This window comes from Moschus berezovskii, chromosome 19, assembly GCF_049115385.1.
Source record: "Moschus berezovskii isolate FMDL1 chromosome 19, NW_MosBer_1.0, whole genome shotgun sequence".
Lineage (NCBI taxonomy): Eukaryota > Metazoa > Chordata > Mammalia > Artiodactyla > Moschidae > Moschus > Moschus berezovskii.
Genome location: NC_142478.1, coordinates 7,570,374 through 7,588,942, shown reverse-complemented (window position 1 = coordinate 7,588,942; position 18,569 = coordinate 7,570,374). Strand labels below are relative to the sequence as shown.

At 54.2% G+C, this 18,569-nt stretch overlaps 3 protein-coding genes across 5 annotated transcripts in view; 2 read left to right on the top strand and 1 right to left on the bottom strand.

Annotated features, from left to right (window-relative positions):
* The window catches only part of LOC129542658 (putative RNA-binding protein 46), a 141,751-nt gene that overhangs the window by 14,296 nt on the left and 108,886 nt on the right, over nt 1-18,569 (bottom strand). The window lies entirely within an intron of this gene.
* On the top strand, nt 2,087-14,489 carry LOC148774817 (dynein axonemal intermediate chain 2-like). Of its 2 annotated transcripts, XM_088827966.1 has the most exons (8): nt 2,094-2,234; nt 2,504-2,610; nt 2,731-4,281; nt 8,663-8,802; nt 10,510-10,733; nt 12,217-12,352; nt 12,958-13,104; nt 13,723-14,482. In XM_088827966.1, the coding sequence occupies exons 3-8, from the start codon at nt 4,254-4,256 to the stop codon at nt 13,735-13,737; spliced, it is 690 nt and encodes a 229-aa protein (XP_088684092.1). In that variant the 5' UTR covers nt 2,094-2,234; nt 2,504-2,610; nt 2,731-4,253; the 3' UTR covers nt 13,738-14,482. The 2 variants fall into 2 exon arrangements, with proteins under 2 accessions (XP_088684093.1, XP_088684092.1); XM_088827967.1 differs by lacking the exon at nt 12,217-12,352 and having other exon boundaries at nt 2,087-2,234; nt 13,723-14,489.
* The window catches only part of LOC129542165 (kinesin-like protein KIF19), a 19,955-nt gene continuing 12,059 nt past the window's right edge, over nt 10,674-18,569 (top strand). Inside the window, 5 exon segments of the mRNA XM_088828418.1 lie at nt 10,674-10,694; nt 15,402-15,512; nt 16,486-16,622; nt 17,866-17,991; nt 18,354-18,548. Coding sequence (XP_088684544.1) covers nt 16,506-16,622; nt 17,866-17,991; nt 18,354-18,548 — 438 coding nt within the window. The 5' untranslated portion in view covers nt 10,674-10,694; nt 15,402-15,512; nt 16,486-16,505.

The window sequence follows — 18,569 nt, the reverse complement described above, 5'->3', positions numbered from 1 at the left end:
TTTCACTGTTTTCCATCACCAGCTGAAGTAATTTCCAGTGTGTCCTTCAGGGCTTCCTACTTTCTAATTTCCCTGGGGGTAGCAAAAATCATAGGAGGATTAATCCTGTGTATAGCCTTGCACAGCATAACACTATGTATTAATATAAGAACGGTGCACACTACCAGAATCACACTGGACCAGAGTACCTAAAATGATTCACAGCACCCTCACCAAGGAGAAGTTAGCATTAGTTCCAACCACATATGAATTTCTATCAAAACCAGCACCTGCCAAGAAAACGATCTAGCTAAGGACAAATAACCAAACCAAGTGTCTACCTTTTTAATATCAGAAATACTTCTGAGCCTAACGGTCTAATAGATAACTTTAGTTAAATGTCCCCAAACTCAAGAGACAGCTAGCAGGAATCCTTACAGCCCCAGCCAGCCCAAACAGTTAAGTACACATCCTTCTAGCAGCACTGATCACTTGTCACCCACCTCTTCCTAGTCATTCTTCTGAAACTCTAATCCTTGTACTTGCTACTAAGTTCCATTCTGTTCCTATATAATAAAAGCAGTAATCATTCTAGATGGGGATCCTTCTCTTATACTTGAGAAGACTAACAGGAATGCTTTGAACCGGAAAATCCACAGTAAACTGTAGAACTAAAGCTAAATGAATGAATACATATATTCATCCATTTCCCCTGGGGGAGGGCACGACAACCCACTCCAGTATTCTTGAATCTTTTGGAGAATCCCCATGGAGGAGGAGCCTGGCGGGCTACAGTCCAAGGGATAGTAAAGGGTCGGACACGACTGAAGCGATTCCACATGCAACCACAGATTTCTGTTTTGGGATTTCATTAGGGTTTTTGTCAGAGAAGGTGTCCTGGAAATCTCAGACAATAAATATTGGTATTTACTTTTGAAACACTTGTGGTGTATTCACTCTTCACAGATATGGGGTAGGTATTCGTACAGGGATGTATGGTTCACTATGCTGAAATTCCCTACAAATCCGGAGAGGCAGAATTCTGCCTTCGGGCACTTAGCCATTAAAAACGTCTTGTCAGCTAACGTGACAAGGCAGGTGAGAAGTATGGTCTAGAGGGGCAGATTCCACGGAGTGCGCTGGTACCTTTGGCATTTCTGCAAGTTACCGGCTGTCAAAGTAAAAGCAGTCTAGAACCTGGAAGGGAGACTAGCGCGGCTGGATCACCGGTCGGCACTGTATGCAAATAAGCTTCAGGTGTCTAGCACCACTGCTGAGCCGTGCTGTGCGGGGACAGGCAGAATAGCCTAGTGCAGGTTGGAGCCTTCACTTAGGAAACTACAACGGGATCCGAGAGGACTGTTCGGCGGTCTCTGTAGACAGGGCAGTGATCTATTAAGTAATGGGGCAAGCAAAGAAAGCAGAAACCGGTCGTCTGAGTAAAGAGGAGCAGGAGAGAAAAGTATCACGGATTCACTCTGCCAGCAAGCAGAGCAGAAAGTGATCACAAAGAGCAAATCATAACGCGGACCCGAACAAGGGAGTCTAGTCTGCTCGTCCAGAGGCGGGGGGGCGAGAGTGGACAGCCGCGGGCACTGGGGAAGGGGCGTGAGGCACCCGCGTCCCGTCTGCTCCCTGAACCCCGCGTTCCCGCCACCCTCTCCGCGCCCGCGGGGCTGGATAACCTTCTGCGTGCTCTCCGGCAGCCGAGAAAGCAGCTTAGGCTCTCCTGGGACTGCGAGGTGCCCTCCCGCCACCGGCTCACCCTCTGTTGGGGGAAAGCCTAACGCGTGAGGCCGGGGTGTATGAGTGAGAGAGTTATGCCAAGGGCTCCTGGACCTCCGACCTCTCCAGACCAGGCCCGCGCGCCCTGGGGCGAGCTCGGGCAGGTGCGTCCGGACCCGCGCTCACACCCCTCCGGCCGCAGCCAGAGAACTACCCGGGCAACGGCGCCGCTGAGTCCCGGATGTGGTTGCTAGGGCCGCAGTGGGCGGGGCGGGGCCCGCCCCGGAGAGCGGCCCTCGCGGGAGGTGCGCCGGCACCATCGAGACGTGGCCGGGCGGCCAGATTGAGGGAGAGAGAGGCCGTCCAGGGCCACGGACCAGCTGCTTCCGGCCCCTCACTTCCGGCTCCGCCGCTCCGGGTGCGGGAGCCGTGGGCCGCCGGTGGGGAGCCTGCCGGTCCGAGTGTCCTCGGAGGCGGGTGCGTGTGAGGCTGTGGCAGTTGCAGTTGCCTCCCGCCCCGGAGGAGCCGAGGTGCGCGGCGGGAGGGGAAGGAGGAAGGGGCCCAGGTCGCGTTTGCGCTCACTCCTGGCCAGGGCCGCGGCGACTCCAGGGAGCAGGGCAGGGCTAACCCTGGACGTGAGGCTGCCCGCTTCCCTGCAGACGCTGAGGGCGGAGCCGCCGGCCGCGAGGGAGGCGGGGGAGGGGTGCCGGGCCGGACGCGCTGCCTCCGGGGCTCGCTGTTCCGTGCTTCCGCAGGGCGCTCTGTCCTTAGACTGCGTGTGCCGTCGCGCTGTACCCAGGTGCTCGGCCTTGGGCTTCTGCCCCTTCGTCCCTCTTGTCACCTGAGTGTGCCCGAAACCGCCGGGTGGAGAGGAGGACCGGGCCTCCCAGCGCGGCCCCTCCCGGTGTGAGTGCGTTGCGTGGGGAAAGGGATTGCAGGATCCGGGTCTTTCCGACCTGAGTCTCCGAGGGGGCCGCCCTCGGGTTTGGCGGCCAGCCTGAACCCGGCGCCTCCTCTCTCCCGCAGCGACGGTCCCTGCTAGAGGCTCCTCCGGCGGCGGTGCAGGGAGGAGCCTTGCCTAGGAAACGTCCCAAGCCTGACTGCTGGCGAGGACGTCCAAGGAATGCTGGAGTTTGGGAAGGAAGTGTGCTGTCGTCTCGTCCGTTCTTCTTTGCCGAGTTACTACTGTTGACGTGTCTAGGAAAAAGGAAAGAAGCGGGTGGTGTTGCTTTTTTTTTTTTTAAGAACAGTTTCTAGACGCTTTTCCCTTTTACTTTATTTTATTATTACTTCTTTTGTGTTCCTATCCGCCCTCTTGAGCCCTTTGATCTCAAGAAGTTTGTAGTTTCCACTTCCTACACATCCTTTAACCACCCCCTTTTAGGATTTCTGTCCCCCTCCCTTCCTTTTCTCCTAGATTAAAGCATGTAATTTCTCTAAGTCGGTTCTTAAGGAAGAAAAAATGGAAGGGTTGAAGGACTTTTGTTAAACTTGTGCTTTCACCTGGCAAAAGTGGCAGGTGTGTGTGTGTTCCCGTGTGCTGTTTAATTAACCTCACCGGTGTGGGAATGTGCACAGGAATTGGTGATGTTAATTCCTTCCTGTGTTAAGGATGCAGAGTTGGCCGTTTTATTGCTGCTCTTTGGATTTGAAGACTACAGATTACACGTCAGTACTGTTTTAATCCCACTTTTGTTTTCCTTGGTCAACCCTCCCAGCCACCGGGTCTAACACTCCTTAGGTGAGAAAACAGCAAATATTTCTAGTCTTATTTTATTTTTTGGATTAAAATCTCTGCCTCACTTACTTTCCTTCTTTTTCAAATTGATAAATTAGTTTGCCTAAATCCTGGGTCATGCCTTAGGGAGTCCATGGTCTGTGACTTTCAGGGGACTTCCTCATCCCCACCCCCGAAATTATGGGCCAAGTTTTGTTTCAGTGCATTTTCTCCCCTCTGAAGAAAATTCTTAAATGAGATATATAACCTCCAGTAGGTTAAAAACCACTCCTTAGGCAGTGTCGAAGTTAATGAAAACCGTTTTTTTCTTTTTTTGTGTGTGGAGCTTTTTTTTTCTTTTCAAGCTCTACTTTGCTAGTTTGGGCACCATGGAGAGTGGAATGCAGAGATTTTAGCTTTATAGTGGTGAAATCTCTAGGTACTTCAGAATTTCAGTGTTTCTAAATTCCTTCCTAGACCTAGAGAAGGAAGTAAGGCTGCCTACTTATTTAGTTCTTGATTTGCGGTTTTGAGGTTTCTTTTTAGGGATAGCTATTTGTGGCCAATGTTGTAGAGATCCAGTGGATTTATAAATTGGTATGTTTATGATTATTGAATTCATATTAAATATCACCAACTCACTGTGTACAGCTCAGAGTCAAAGTTTAAACTTCTATTGTACTTTGTTTCATTTTCTTATTGTTCACTTAAGGTATCTTCTTTGGGCTTCCGCTTATTTCGAAGGGCGAAGCACGCTCCGGTGGTGTGGTCCCCAAGTCTTTGTCACGCTGCTGCTCATCTTGACACTCCTTTCTCTCCGTGTTACCTCTAGATGAAGAATTTAATGATAGTTCTCTTTTGTGAGTAAGTTAGTATCCTTCCAAACTTAATGTCAGTTTAGAGTGCATATTGAAATTTGCTGATTTGATGAAGTGTTTGTTGGTCAAGGGTTGACCTTCTAAAATATTTAACACCTATTTTATAGAATGTTTAAACTTGAAGAGAACTATACAGTTCATCTTAGTCCACATAGAGTGACAAGTGTCTTCTGCTGAAAAATTAATTTTCCCTCTTTCTAGCATCCTTACTTGGGGGGGCGACAGAAAACATAACTTTATGAAAAAAATCAATCATGCTAAATACGTTTCCTTCTAAGGTAATGAGGAAGCCAGAAGATTGATACCTGACATCATAACATTTGTTTGCTTACTGTGTGCCAGGCATTATGCTAAGTACTTTATGTGATTATCTCATCTCATCTAATCCTCAAAGCAGCCTTATAACTTGGCTAAACTTTTCATTTTTGTAGATTGAGAGGGCTTCTCAGGTGGTCCAGTGGTAAATAATCCACCTGCCAGTGCAGGAGATGTAATAGACACAATGCCGAGGTTGGAAAGATCCCCTGGAAGAGGGCGTGGCAACCCACACCAGTATTTCTGCCTGGAGGATTCCATGGAGAGAGAAGCCTGGTGGGCTACAGTCCATGGGGTTGCAAAGAGTCGGACACGACTGAGTGAGCACGCACACACAGATAAAGAAATTGGAACTAAACGATTAACTGAAGCGAATCTGCTCAGAATTACACTGGTGGAGGCAGGATGGAACCTGGGTTATCTGAATCCAGACTGAGCTACCGAATCGAGACAACTGCTACTCCAGACTGCGTCTCGCGTATTTTATTTACATCTTTTTTGGTACAAGTTGGAGGTATCTCACCTGATTTTCTCGCAGATATTAGGAAGGTGTCTCCTTTATTAATTTTCAATAATTGAACACCTGATTTCATATCACATCAAAAAGTATGACAAAAAGAAATGAATTTGGAGGAGGCCTACAGAGTGTTATTTGATAGTTTTCCTACCGGGTAGACACAAATCTGTGTGTGTGTGAGTGTGTGAGTTGACATGAGGAGTGGAAAATGTGAAAATACAGGCTTTAAGTCAGAGACTTAGCATTGTTAGAGTCTGGAGGTATAAATACATTCCAGAATGATGAATTTGGGAAGGGATAAGGAATAAATTCAGGATGGAGTAAGTACATTGAATAGGGAATTTAAGAGAATGTGGTTATGGATGAAAAACTAAAGATATATGTACAGACTGGAAAGAGTAGTTCCACCAAGTATGGATGACGATGACTTAGGGACTGTAACGGTCTAAAAGTCCGATATTCACCAGCATTAGTCCTGGGAAGTATGAAAAAAAGGACTATAAAACAAAGGAACTTGAAAACAGTCTGTTCTCTTTAGTGTCTCCTAACTTTAGCCAGTCATGGAAGCCACTGAATAGCTCTTACAAATCCTCAGCTGTTCTCTACAAAAGTACACATTTTCGTTTTCTCTTTCCTGTGTGACTTTTTCTTTCATCTTTCCTCCATCACTTCTAAACTTTTGCCTTAAAATAGTTATAGGCAGGTATTGCTGTAAATTGCCCGAATGTTTTGTGAAAATTTGGTAGCATCTCTGCCATATTGTCACCTGAGAGTTTTTGATTCATTTTTTGTGTATCTGTGTGGCGTTGGACTCGCAGCTCCTTGATGTTCAGGCTTGATCCTTTTTGATCCTTTGGGAGAACTGTGACACCACTGTCTTTGAAGCAGAATCGTAAGAAAGACAGAATTGGTGGTGAGACCTAAATCATCTAGAGGAAGGAAGCTGCCAGCTCCAACGTTCTGCCAACATGAGATCGTGTGTTATAGCAAGGTTTCCAAACTTTTCTGCATCGTGGCACACATAAAATGATTATTTGTATGGCAGACTCCCTGGTCATTGAAAGCTGAGGGGGCCAGGGAGTTGGGGGGGGTCAGTATTTCAGCACATCCCTGATTCATTCTTGGCATATTGGTTGGAAAAGCTTTGTCCAAGAGAAGAGGAATATGGCATTCTGATAAAATACTTTGTGAATTACCTAATACGGGATGGACCAGGAATTCATATCCCAGGTTGAAAGAGTCCCTTGGGGTTAAGCCAGGGGAATGTAACCTCTTGGATGGCTCTGTGTGTTGTTTCAGAGCTCTAGGATAGCACCAGGATATAGAAGTCCACACACCAACAGACACACACAACCACAGAACACACCACACACACCACTCACATACCACACACAAACACCACACACACACACACAAACCACACACAGACAACCCACACACAGCACACACACACCACACACACACACACACCACACAAGCCACTTGTTAAAAAGACCCTTTTCCCTGGGCAAGCTCTGAGTCAAGCTAAATATAAACAACTTTGCAAATGGGGAGGGGGTCTTCCAGGGAACCACTAGACAGGTCAAAGAGTGACAACTTTTTGAATAGGAGAGTTTGAAAGAGCTCCAGCTCCATTCTGCTCCATCCTGGGGCTGCCAAGATATTGGGTTTTTAACAGGAAGGCAGAGTGTTATTTTTCAAGGCTATCATAGAACTGGAGATTATAGCACCTTAACTGGGGCAAGCCAAAATGCAACAAAACTTACTGTTCTTATCAAGATTCAGTTATTTTTCTTGAATAAACACTCTGATTTGCTGCCAGCCTTTGGCTAATTTCCTGAGTTCTGAAAAAGTTGATTCTGACCACCGATTTTGCCAACATTCTCATGGCCTTTATGAAAGAGAGAATTCTCAGAGGTCCTTGCTCTGCTATCTTTGCTGGTGGGAGACCCAGAAAACTGATATTTAGATCCCATGTGAGCTCAGGAGAAAACCTGTCCATGTGGCCCTAAAGTTTCCTACCTACTGGCCACCCCTGGCCTTGGAGTAGCCAAACACTTAATCCTCCTGTTTGTGCCCCAGGCCAGACTCAACCAGGCATGATGAGGGTTCCCCTTCCGTCCAGGAGTAGGAGCCAGCACGGCTGGAAAACTTCTCAGGAACGCTCCCTGGTCAGGATGCCTCCTGGCCTCCTGAGACCTCTGCCCCCGCCTCCAGGGAGCCCCTCTGTGATGAAATAGAAGTGGACTCCCATCGAGTGAAAGTGTTAGTCGCTCAGTCGTGTCTGACTCTTTGTGACCCCGTAGACTATAGTCCGCCAGGCTTCTCTGTCCATGGGATTCTCCAGGCAAGAATACTCGAGTGGGTTGCCATGCCCTCCTCCAGGGGATCTTCCCACTGAGGAATCGAACCCGTGTCTCTTATATGTCCTGCACTGGCAGGTGGATTCTTTACCGCTAGTGGCGCCAGGGAAGCCCATAAATCTCCCTGCAGCTTCATCTGGGTGCTGTCGCTCTGAAAGACAGAAACAGTCACTTGGCCGTGGTTTATTCAGGAGCCCTGCCTCGCTCATCACTCATAACCCCTTTCAGTGGTTTTCCCTGCCAGCCCAGCCCAGCCCAGGCCCTGGGGTTCTGCTGTCTATGAGAAAGACACAGTGGGACCTGCCCTCGAGCACTGCTTTGCCAGAACAGAGCAAGCTAAGCTAAGAAAACCCGTTTCTGGGCCAGACGGGTGCAGGGCCAAATGCCTCAGACTTGGATTCCATAAATCAAATTTATGGGCCATGGACTTCTGTTGTTGTGTTACAAAACCAGCTTTCCTAGACACAGCTCTGAGGAACAGGGTGGGTCCCCACCATGAACTCTTGGGAAAATGAAGACAGAATGCACCAGGACAGAAAAGTAGATACAGATAAACTTTGAGTCTTTCTTGGTAAAGCAGAAGAGATGAAGTCCTCATAATGACTCCGAAGAAAGGATGCTCCCCCTCTGTGAGTTTCTTTTCCGGTCAGCAGCAGCAGAGGTCCAGAGGCGAAGAGGGAATGAATGGATCCGACAGGAGAGGGCCGCCCGAGTGTCCTTACTTTCCCCCCGGATGGAGGCGCTCCTCTCTCCTTCCCGGCCTCACTCCATCCTGAAGCTCCTCCTCGATCTGAGTTCTTCCTCACTTCCTCCAGGAAGCCTTCCCTGACTGCCTCCCCGTGTCACCCCATGGAGCAATCACAGCAAGGGCTGTAACTTGGCAGATTTCCCTTCCCGTCTTCTAAGGACTGTGCCCGTCTGAGTCCCAGCGGCTTCCCCAGGGCCCAGCGTGTTGCTCACCACATGATAGGGGCCCCGATAGAATGAATGAAGTGAGCTTCAGGGGCTGGTAGGAAACGCAGGCTGGTTTGAACTTAGCCCTGATTCTTAAAAAAAGCACCGTACCTGTCAGACCAAGACAAGCAGCATCCCCCGATCCCGTGCTCCCTGCGCTAAGACAGGAAGCCTGTGCCCCCAGCACCCACTGCCTCGTCTCCTTCCCCGCCAGCCTGCTGGGACACGCAGAAGGGCAGCCTGGTGGCAGAGCTGTCCACCATCGAGTTCAGCCACCGAGACCCAATGTATGGCACCATCTGGCTGCAGTCGAAGACGGGCATGGAGTGTTTCTCGGAGTCCTCGGATGGGCAGGTACGAGCAGCCAGGCGCTGGAGGGGCAGGGAGTGGGGAGCAGCAGCGGTCACAGGGTCCCCCACCGGGATGTTTCCTTTTGCGTTTCATGGTAAAATTGAACAGTAGGTAATAGATGCGTGTGGAACACAAGCCTAAAGGTACAGAAGGGCAGGCGGTGAAGCCGGTCCTCCCCCCCTGCCTTCAGCCTCTCCGTCTGCCTCCAGGGTCAGCGTCCGCATACAAAGCAGACGCGTGGGTCTTTGCACTCTTCCTACGCACCTTGCACGTTGATTTGCACTTGATGTTTTTCATTCGGCATGTCTCAAAGATGATTTTTATATTTCAGAAAGTGCTGCCCCCTGCCTCTTAAGGACTTAATAAATTATGCTGCTGCTGCTACTAAGTCACTTCAGTCGTGTCCGACTCTGTGCGACCCCATAGACGGCGGCCCACAGTGTATTTACACTGGGATCTCCAGAACTAGAACATTTTCATCTTGCAAACAAACTCTGTAACTTTTAATCAACAAACTCCCCATCTTCCTTTCCGTCAGTCCCATCGGACTCCCCATCTTCCCTTCCCTCAGCCCCTTCGACTTTCTGTCTCTATGAAGTTGAGTCCTCCGGGTTCCTCGTTCGTTTTGGTGAATTCTTACTGTGTGTCTTTTTGTGACGGGCTCTTTTCGCTTAGCACGATGCTCTCACGGTTTATCCACAATGGGGCACATGGCAGAATTTTTCTTTTTTTTTTTCTGAGGCCAAATAGAACCACATTGTATGAACAGACTGGGGTTCCCTGGCATCTCAGATGGTGAAGACTTCCTGCAGTGCAGCAGACCCGGGTTCAATCCCTGAGTCAGGCAGACTCCCTGGAGAAGGGAATGTCATCCCACTCCAGTCTTCTTGCCTGGAGAAGCCCATGGACAGAGGGGCCTGGCTGGTACAGTCCATGGGGTCACAAAGTCGGACACGACTGAGCGACCAACACACACGTGAACAGACCACATTTTGGTTTTCCATTCATGTGGACACTTGGGTGGTTTTTACCTCTTAGCTGTTGTGAGTAAAGATGCTCTGGAGGGCCTTCCCTGGTGGTGCAGTGACTCAGACTCTGAACTCCCAATGCAGAAGCCCGGGCTCAATCCATGGTCAGGGAACTGGATCCTGCATGCCCCAACGAAGACCCAGCACAGCCAAATACTTTTTGAAAAGCAAAGCAAAAAGCAAACAAAAAACTTGAGCAGCAGTCACTAGACGTGGGTGTACGGTGAAGCCCACGTTTGCAGTGAGCAGTCGCTGGAGGCTGGAGGGGCTCTTCTCGACTCCTGGGCCACCGCATTCATTCAGTCATTTCCTTTGTGTGTGAACAGACGTTCAGGATCTCTTTCTGGCAGAATGCTTAGTGCACACGTGATGCCGCTTGCAGGGCTGGTGATACAGCTCTAGGGAACAGATGACTGGGGGGGGCTTCATTGCTCCTGAGGCCCTTGAACGGGTGCTAAAGAAGGGTGGGATCTGTTCAAGCTGATCAAGCGTGGGGGCAGCCCCCCAAAGGGGGCGGGGTACAGCTCAGGCAGAGGCTTGAAAGGCAAGGCACTTTTGGCACCTTTGGGCCCCCGCCCCGCGGGTCCCACCGCTCTGACCCCACAAAGCCACTCTCCCTGCCTGCTTATCCCTGAGCTGACGTTTCAGGGAGCCTTCCACTCACGCGTCACCCCCTCCACAGCCAACCAAGTTCATGGTGGGCACCGAGCAAGGCGTCGTCATCTCCTGCAACCGCAAGGGCAAGACGCCTGCCGAGATGATCGTGTACACCTTCTCAGGCCACCATGGCCCCATCTACGCCCTGCAGAGAAACCCGTTCTACCCAAAGAACTTCCTGACCGTCGGTGACTGGACCGCCTGCATCTGGTCAGAGGACACCCGGGAGTCATCCATCATGTGGACCAAGTGAGGGGGAGATTGGGGCGGGAGAGGGGTGCCGGGGCTGGAGGAGACGGGGGGCCCGGCCCAGTCCAGGGGGCTCTGCGCCTCTGTGCCTCCACCCATAAAAACGGAGAAGACGTTTCTCTCCAAACATCCAAGCTAATGCTGGGAAATAGATTGATTCAGCGACTTCAGAAAGGCAGTAAGCTTCAAACTGCCCGTTCATCTGTTGATGGACACTGAGGTTGCTTCCATATCTTGACAATTGTGACTAATGTGGCACTGAACATGTTAGGGGGTCAGGTGTCTCTTAAAGATCCTGACTTCAATTCCTTTGGATAAAGACCCAGGAGTGGGGGGCTTCCCTGGCAGTCCAGTGGTTAAGACTGCATTCAGTGCAGGGGATGTGGGTTCGACCCCTGGTCAGGGAACTAAGATCCCACATGCCTCGCAGCCGAAAGAGGAGAAAGACCCAGAAACAGGACTGAGGACCTTCCGTACTGTTTTCCATGGTGGTCGCACCGGTTTGCATTCCCACCAGCAGTACACAGGGTTCCCGTTTCTCCACATGCTCACCCACACTCATCTCTGGGTTTTCTAATAATTCAGCCGTCCTCACGGGTGTGCGGTGATATCTCATTGGTTTTGGTTATCTTTCTCTGATGATTAGTGACTTCGGGCATCTTTTCACGTACCTGTCAGCTGTTTGTTTGTCGTCTTTGAAGAAACGTCTGTCCATGTCCTTTGCCCGCTTTTTTAATTGGGTTATTTGGTTTGGTTTGGTTGTGCCACTGAGTTGTATGAGTGCCTTATATATTTGGGGTGTTAAACCTTTATCAGATATCTGGTTTGCAGATATTTTCCCCCATTCCTTAGGTTGCCTTTTCATTCTGTTGACTGTTTCCTTCGCTCTGCAGGAGCTTTTTAAGTAGATACAATCCCACATACTTACTTTTGCTTTTGTTTCTTATGCTTTTGGTGCCAAATCCAAAAATTCCTTGCCAAGGCCACTGTCAAGTAACTTTTCCTCTCTGTTTTCTTCTGGAAGCTTTATGGTTTCAGATCATATTAAGTCTTTAGTTCGTTGTGAGTTCGGTTTTGTATATAACACAAGGGTCCAGATTCATTTTTTGCTGTAGACATCTTTGAAAATCGAGGTTAAATCAAGTAGACAGTATAGCCCTCTCTTTATCTGAATAGTGTGAACATTTCTGGGCAAATTTTCCTTCCTCCGACTCCTTTTCAAGTGAGTCTCATGGCTGGGGGACCAGGCCCAGGCCTGTGCCCTTGAGTTAGGCATAGAGAAATATCAGAGCCAGTTTACGGTGCAAACTGTGAACTGAGGGTGGTAAGGCTGGCGTGGCTAGAAGTCAGACACCAGGAAGAACTTCCAGGCTGAGACCGAGGAGCCGGGAAGGGGTGGATGAGCAGGGTCTCGGCTCAGCAGGCTCTCCCTGCGTCCCAGTCCCTCCCACAGTCCCTGACCGGAGGTCCCGGCTCCCTGCAGGTATCACATGGCTTATCTCATTGATGGCGCCTGGAGCCCTGTGAGGCCAGCAGTTTTCTTCACCACCAAGATGGACGGGACCTTAGACATCTGGGACTTTGTGTTCAAGCAGTGCGACCCTACCTTCAGCCTGAAGGTCACGTGCACCCCGCTCCCGGTGCATCCACACCCTCAGAAGCCTGGCCTTTCCTCTCGCCAGGCCCGTTCCTTCTGAAGCCTGGGCCCAGGCTCCCTGCAGCTGACCCTCCCAGCTGAGCCAGCCTTATCTTATCAGGAGAGGTGGGGCAGAGACCTGCAGGCTCGGGCCCTGGGAAAGAGCAGGGCTGGGGAAACTGCAGAATGAAAGGGGCGCGCGCTGGAGGGCCTTCCCTGGCAGTCCAGTGGTCAAGACTCTGCCCTCCAATGCAGGGGGCACAGGTTCGATCCCTGGTCGGGAAACTAGGATCCACATGCCTATCTGTGTGACCGTTTAAAAAGAAAAAAGGAAAGAAAGTGAGGCTGGACTGAAGGGGTGGGCGTGGTGGCTGGGGTAAGGTGGGAGATGAGGCTGGAGTGAAGGGTCTTGCAACCGACCTTAGGGTGTGGACCCCCTCCTGTGGGTTGAGGCTGGAGACCCCCTCGGTCGGGGAAGTCCCTAGGGGTGTTTGAATGGGGCTGCCAGCCTAAGCCTCCCCAAGAACCAGATGACTAGACGAGCAGAGGGTGATGTGGCTCCCCCGGGTCTGTCCGGCCCTCCAACAGGTCTGTGATGAAGCCCTCTTCCGCCTCCGGGTGCAAGACAACGGGTGCTTCATCGCCTGCGGCTCCCAGCTGGGGACGACCACCCTGCTGGAGGTCTCGAGTGGGCTGTGCACCCTCCAGAGAAATGAGAGGAACACGGCCTCCTCGGTAGGTGCGTGTCCCTGGCGAAGCGGGCACACCGTCTCCGGTCCTGGCCTGGCCGCCTGGCCGAGCAGGCCGGTCAGCGAAGGGCAGATGCACTGCCACCGCCTCCTGGGAAGCAGGTGGACGTTCGGGGGTGGTGGGGGTTGGTCAGGGAACCGGCCTGAGAAATGGGTGTTGGCCGGGTCTGAACCCGCCCAGGCTTCATCGCTCAGGAAGCCCTGCGGCTCTGGGCAAGTCTCTTGACTTCTCCAGGCTTTGGTTTTCTTCAGCTGCAGATCCAAGCGGCGTGACTCGGTCATTTTGTCTAGTTGTAAACAGTATACAGTTAGGGCTTCCCTGGTGGCTCAGATGGTAAAGCGTCTGCCTGCAGTGCGGGAGACCTGGGTTCGATCCCTGGGTCAGGAAGATCCCCTGGAGAAGGAAATGGCAACCCACTCCTGTGTTCTTGCCCGGAGAATCCCATGGACAGAGGAGCCCGGTGGGCTCCAGTCCATGGGGTCGCAAAGAGTCGGACATAACTTAGCAACTAAACCACCAAGCAACAAGGATTTCCTTTATAGCACAGAAACCATATTAAATATCTTACTAAAAAAAAGAAAGTGCTGGTACCTCCTCTTCCAGGAAGCCCTCCTGTAGTGGAAAAGCTGGATCGTGTGCCCCTTGTCTGCACTCTGCCTGCCTCCCGGAGCCCAGCGCTTGTTATTAAAATGGTCTGTTCCCCACTGTACTCTGAATGTCAGGCAGGAAATTACATCTGTCTCTGACCCGGAGGGTATCACTTAATGCCTGGGTTACATGCAAGGTGCCCAGCAGTTGTGGCCACTCGGCCTGACCTCCCTGTGCTGCCTCCGTGGCAGCCACGAGCACCCCACCCTCACCCCAGCCCTCTGCAGCTCAGCTCCAGTTCGCCTGGCCGAGGGGCACAAAAGCTCCATTGTGTGCCCGAGTGGACAGGGAAGGCGGTGATGTTCTGAAGAGTGGGGTGCGGGCTGGGGTCCAGACAGATGGAGACCCAGACAAAACCCTCTTTTAAGAGGGGCTCGTGGCAGCCGTGCTGACAACGTCCTGATTCAGGAGGCGGGATGTCAAAGGAACCAGATGCCCACGGTGCCCATGAACTTGGCAGTGCCCAGAGGTCATCTGAAGGTGATCAGTGGGTGATGGGCATCCGTGCAGGCTGCTCACCCTCCCCTGCACTGAAAGCCCCCAGAGGGTGCCCCTTGGGCCGCTGGCGCTGCCGGTGTGCCCAGGAGCTCTGACACCAAGGGTGAGAGCCGTGCAGCTGGTCAGGTTCCCTTGCATCCCTCTTCTGGGACCCACGCCTGGGGACTTGTGGGCGGATATTTCTTCGTTTGGGTCTGACACTTGATCAGGGCTCCTGCTGCTGGTATTAGGGCCCGAGTCAGGAACTGGACACTGGGAGAGACTTACACGGCCCTGGGGCTGAAGCCCGGAGGCGGTGGCTGGAGACAGGTGTGCACGCCAGGTACACTGCAGGCCCCAGCGCCCTGCACTCAGCTCACTGTGGCCACCCAGCGTTTAGCCGCCTGTGAGGGGGGCCCGGGGCAGTGACCTCCTTTCCCTGCACAGAGCCCCAGCCCAGCCTGTCTGGGGCATCCCCTCTCGTGGCTCCCCTGGAATCCCACCTGACTGGTTAAAACCTCAGCGTGAGGGTCCCGGTTTCGGGCCTCCTAGGAAGCTGTCTTACCTCTTCCTTCTTCCCTCCACTGAAGATCTCAGAGAAGGGCCCTGCTGGGACCTGGGGAAGCAGGGATGGTGGTGGTGGTCTTAGACCAGTTTAGATGCAGTGAGCACCGGTGTGTACCTACTGGGAGAAGCCTGGTGGGAGCTTCAAAGCTTAGGTCCTCCCAGCACCAGGGGCTCCTGCATCCTGGTGCCAGATGGGGGTGCAAGAGGGACCCCTATACATCTCCTGAGTCCACGGTACTGGACCGGGTTCCCAAACCAGCCTCCTCTGTCTGCCCCCCAGTGGCCACCCTCCCGCCTCGTCTCCTCTCAAGCTCTCTTTGGGCCGTCACTGGCCCTGACTCCCCTGCTGACCCCGGAAAGGAGCTCTGAGACCCGGGGGTGCTCCCAGGGCAGCCCGTCCGCTCAGCGTCTTGTCCTGTGGTGGGACTCGCTTGGCCTTGACCCTGGTGCTCCCGGACACCGAGTCTCCTCTGGCCCCTCCCGCTCCTCCCCGCATCCTGAGTGGGGGGTGAGGCCAGTGGTGAGGGTGGGCATCGGGGCGGGCCTGGGGCTCCCGGGTGACTGGCCGCCTCCCCTTGGGACCTTTGCAGATGGTGGTTCTCATGCACCCAATGGAGGGTCCGGATGACATCCTGCGGGCGCACCGCTCCCAGGAGAAGTCCTACCTGTTGGACATGGCCTTTGACTTCACTGCCAGCCAGGTGAGGGGGCGCCTGGGCCTGGGGACACACAGGATCCCCTCTCTGCCCTCTGACCGACTTGGGAGGGAGCCCTTAGGGGACCCCGGTCCCGAGCCCCAGGCGTCGCTCCATCACTCGCTCTCTCACTGCCGTATCCCCACATGCACAGGCGTGTGTGAGCCTGCGTGGCGCATACAGAGCCTTCTGCGTGGACACACCGTGGTCAGCACACAGATGCCACCCTCCACGGGGACCCACACAGCCCTCCCCACAGGTGGCCCCTAGGGGAGCTGCGGGAAGGTGCTTGAAGCCCACCTGGTGCTGGGAGGGGCACCTCGGGGAAGCTGACACCTTCCCAGGGACCCCGTCTCACCCATCTGCGGATGCTCCAAGGAGCAGGTGTGAGGCGTCCTCTGGGCTGGGGGCCGGGAGCCAGCTGCCGGTGGGCAGGGTCTCAGGTGTCCTGAGCACTCTTGCAGGCTGGCATTTCCTGCCCCCCAACCCGTGGGGGGGAAACGGAGACACCCATCCCCCCTTCCCACCCCCTCTTCTCAGGGCCCAAGGGCTCCAGGGAGGAAACTGCCTCTGTCGGGGGTCAGGGTGGTCCCGTGGGCCTGTGGGCTCTGCCGTGGCCGTGCCCCGGGCGCTAGGAGCCTCACTGAAGGCGTCATCTCAGGCTCCAATGCCACCATCTTTGCCTACGGACCCACAGGTGAGGGCGAGTGCCCCCGAGAATCAAGCTCCTCACCCTCCGCCTCCGAGCTCATCTGGCCCAGGCCGGAGCAGGAATCCAGGATGTGGCCGATTGAAACTGCCCTCTCCCAGAGCCCTTTGGACCCAAAGCCCCATCCCCAGCCAAGGATGCCGTCTTCTCCCCTCTCCCACCTCCTGGGCACCTGCGAGGCTCCAGCCCTGAGGACAGACCCAGGGTTGCCAGGGGTCCCCGCTCTGCCCGTCTCCGTCCTGCTCACCCCCGCCCCCTGCTCCGCCCCAGGCTGCGGGAGAACCTCCACCATGCTGGGCACGGACCACGAGCCCGGCATCCACGTTCGGACCCTCAGCGACCGCTTCCGTGCCATCGAGGAGACCAGCGACGACATGGAAAACCAGGTGTCCACGTCCTACCTGGAGGTGAGCCCTCGGTCCTCCCTGTCCTGTGGGCTTGGGCCAGGAGGTCCACAGGACCGGGCTGGTTTGCCTCCCGGGGGTCAGGTCAGGGGGCAGTCTCCTGGGGGTGCTCATCACCGCTGCTCTCCCATGCGCGTGTGGTCGGCCTCATTTTATAAAAGCTCAGGTTCAGAGAGCCTAGGAACTAGACAGTCAGAGTCCCGAGGTCACACAGCAAGCGGGGGAACAGGAATTCAAACTCACGACCCTGGGGCTTTAGAGTCTAGCCCTGCGCACTTGGCTACTCCAAAGTGACCTGGTCACTGAGCACCTCAGCCACCCTCCCAGAGGCCATCCTCTGGACCCACTCCTTCGCTTCCCTGGTGGCTCAGATGGTAAAGAATCTGCCGGCAATGCAGGAGACCAGGGTTCGATCCCTGGCTTGGGAAGATCCCCTGGAGAAGGAAATGGCAACCCACTCCAGTCTTGCCTGGAGAATCCCATGGACAGAGGAGCCTGGCAGGCTACAGTCCAAGGGGTCGCAGAGAGTCGGACACGACTGAGCCGACCCTATTTGCTTTGCCAGGGTACCTGCAGGCACTCTGTATATGTAGGTACAGGTGAGAACGTTACATACACGGACAGGCTTAGACCTGCCAGCCTTCTCCACCTTGACACAGCCCCCGATGCCCACCTTTGGGAGTGCTATCACTGGGCAATAGCAGATCAGCGGGGGTGGGGACCCACAGAGGCCAGAAGCGGCGGGAGAGCCACTGGGCTAGGCTCCATCTGGCTCCTGGCCTCCCTGGCACCCTCTGGAAGCTGATAATCTCCTGGGTGACAGCTCAGGAAGGGCAGGGAGGCATTGCTGCCAGCACCTGCTCCAGCCAGCGTCGTGTTGACTTAGCCAGCAAGATGCACTTCGGGGGCCGTGGTTGGCGAGGCTGGGTGAAGGTACCATAAGGGTTGCCTAGTAACCACCAGGGCTTGGCCGTGGGTTAGGTCCCATGCTCTGCCCGGTGCCTGGCCGGCCTGCTACCTTCTGTGCTGTTGGCTCTGGCAGCCCAGTGTCTCCCCCCTGGATGCTGAAGCCCCCTTACGCCCACCCCATAGGAAGGAAGGAGAGGGGTCATCTCCTTAACCCCGGGTTTCCTGAGAGGAGCCTGGAGCTCTCGGGAGGGATGGAGAGCCCAGCTGTTTCCTGAACCTCCTGCTCTTGGTCTCCCGTTAATGTCTGTCCCCTGACCCTTCCAACCGGTCCCATCAGATCTACAATGAGATGATCCGGGACCTGCTGAACCCTGCCTTGGGGTACCTGGAGCTGGGGGAAGACTCCAGGGGAGTGATCCAGGTGGCCGGAATCACCGAGGTCTGCACTATCAATGCCAAAGAGGCGAATCTTGTGCAGCCAGCAGGGTCGTGGAGGACACTAACCTCTGTGTGTGTGTGTTTGGGGTGTGACCAGAGGCAGCAGGGCTCTGCACCCGGGGAGCCGCTGCGGCTCAGCTGGGCTGGAGCTGGGGCAGGCACAGAGGACCTGGATGACACACCCGCGGCCACGCTGACCCTGGGGACCGGCCAGGCACCCCGCCTTCCAGTTGACAGACAGGCCCTGACCTCTCGGCCCCCACAGCACACGGGGAGGCTGACCCAGCCCTGCCTTGGGCCCCTTCCCAACCTCGCAGAGGCAGGACTGGGGAGCGTGCCCACGGGCCCCCAGGAGTGGCCTCCCTACTCTCTGCCCCGCCCTCCCAGATCATGGAGCTGCTGATGAGGGGGAACCGGCAGAGGACCCAGGAGTCCACGGCCGCCAACCAGGGGTCCTTGTGCTCCCACGCCGTGCTCCAGGTGGCCATGCGTCAGCGCAGCCGCGTCAGGGACATCCTACAGGAGGTGCGGCAGGGCCGCCTCTTCATGATCAATCTGGCTGGCTCTGAGCGGGCCTCCTAGGTGAGGCCGGCTCCCCCTGGG

What these genes read in the sequence shown, in the direction of transcription:
- LOC148774817 (XM_088827966.1), top strand. Translation starts at nt 4,254, where the DNA reads ATGAAGAATTTAATGATAGTTCTCTTTT. An exon ending in CGGAGTCCTCGGATGGGCAG is followed by an intron (nt 8,803 to 10,509) that starts GTACGAGCAGCC and finishes CCCCCTCCACAG; the next exon opens with CCAACCAAGTTCATGGTGGG. An exon ending in TCATCCATCATGTGGACCAA is followed by an intron (nt 10,734 to 12,216) that starts GTGAGGGGGAGA and finishes GGCTCCCTGCAG; the next exon opens with GTATCACATGGCTTATCTCA.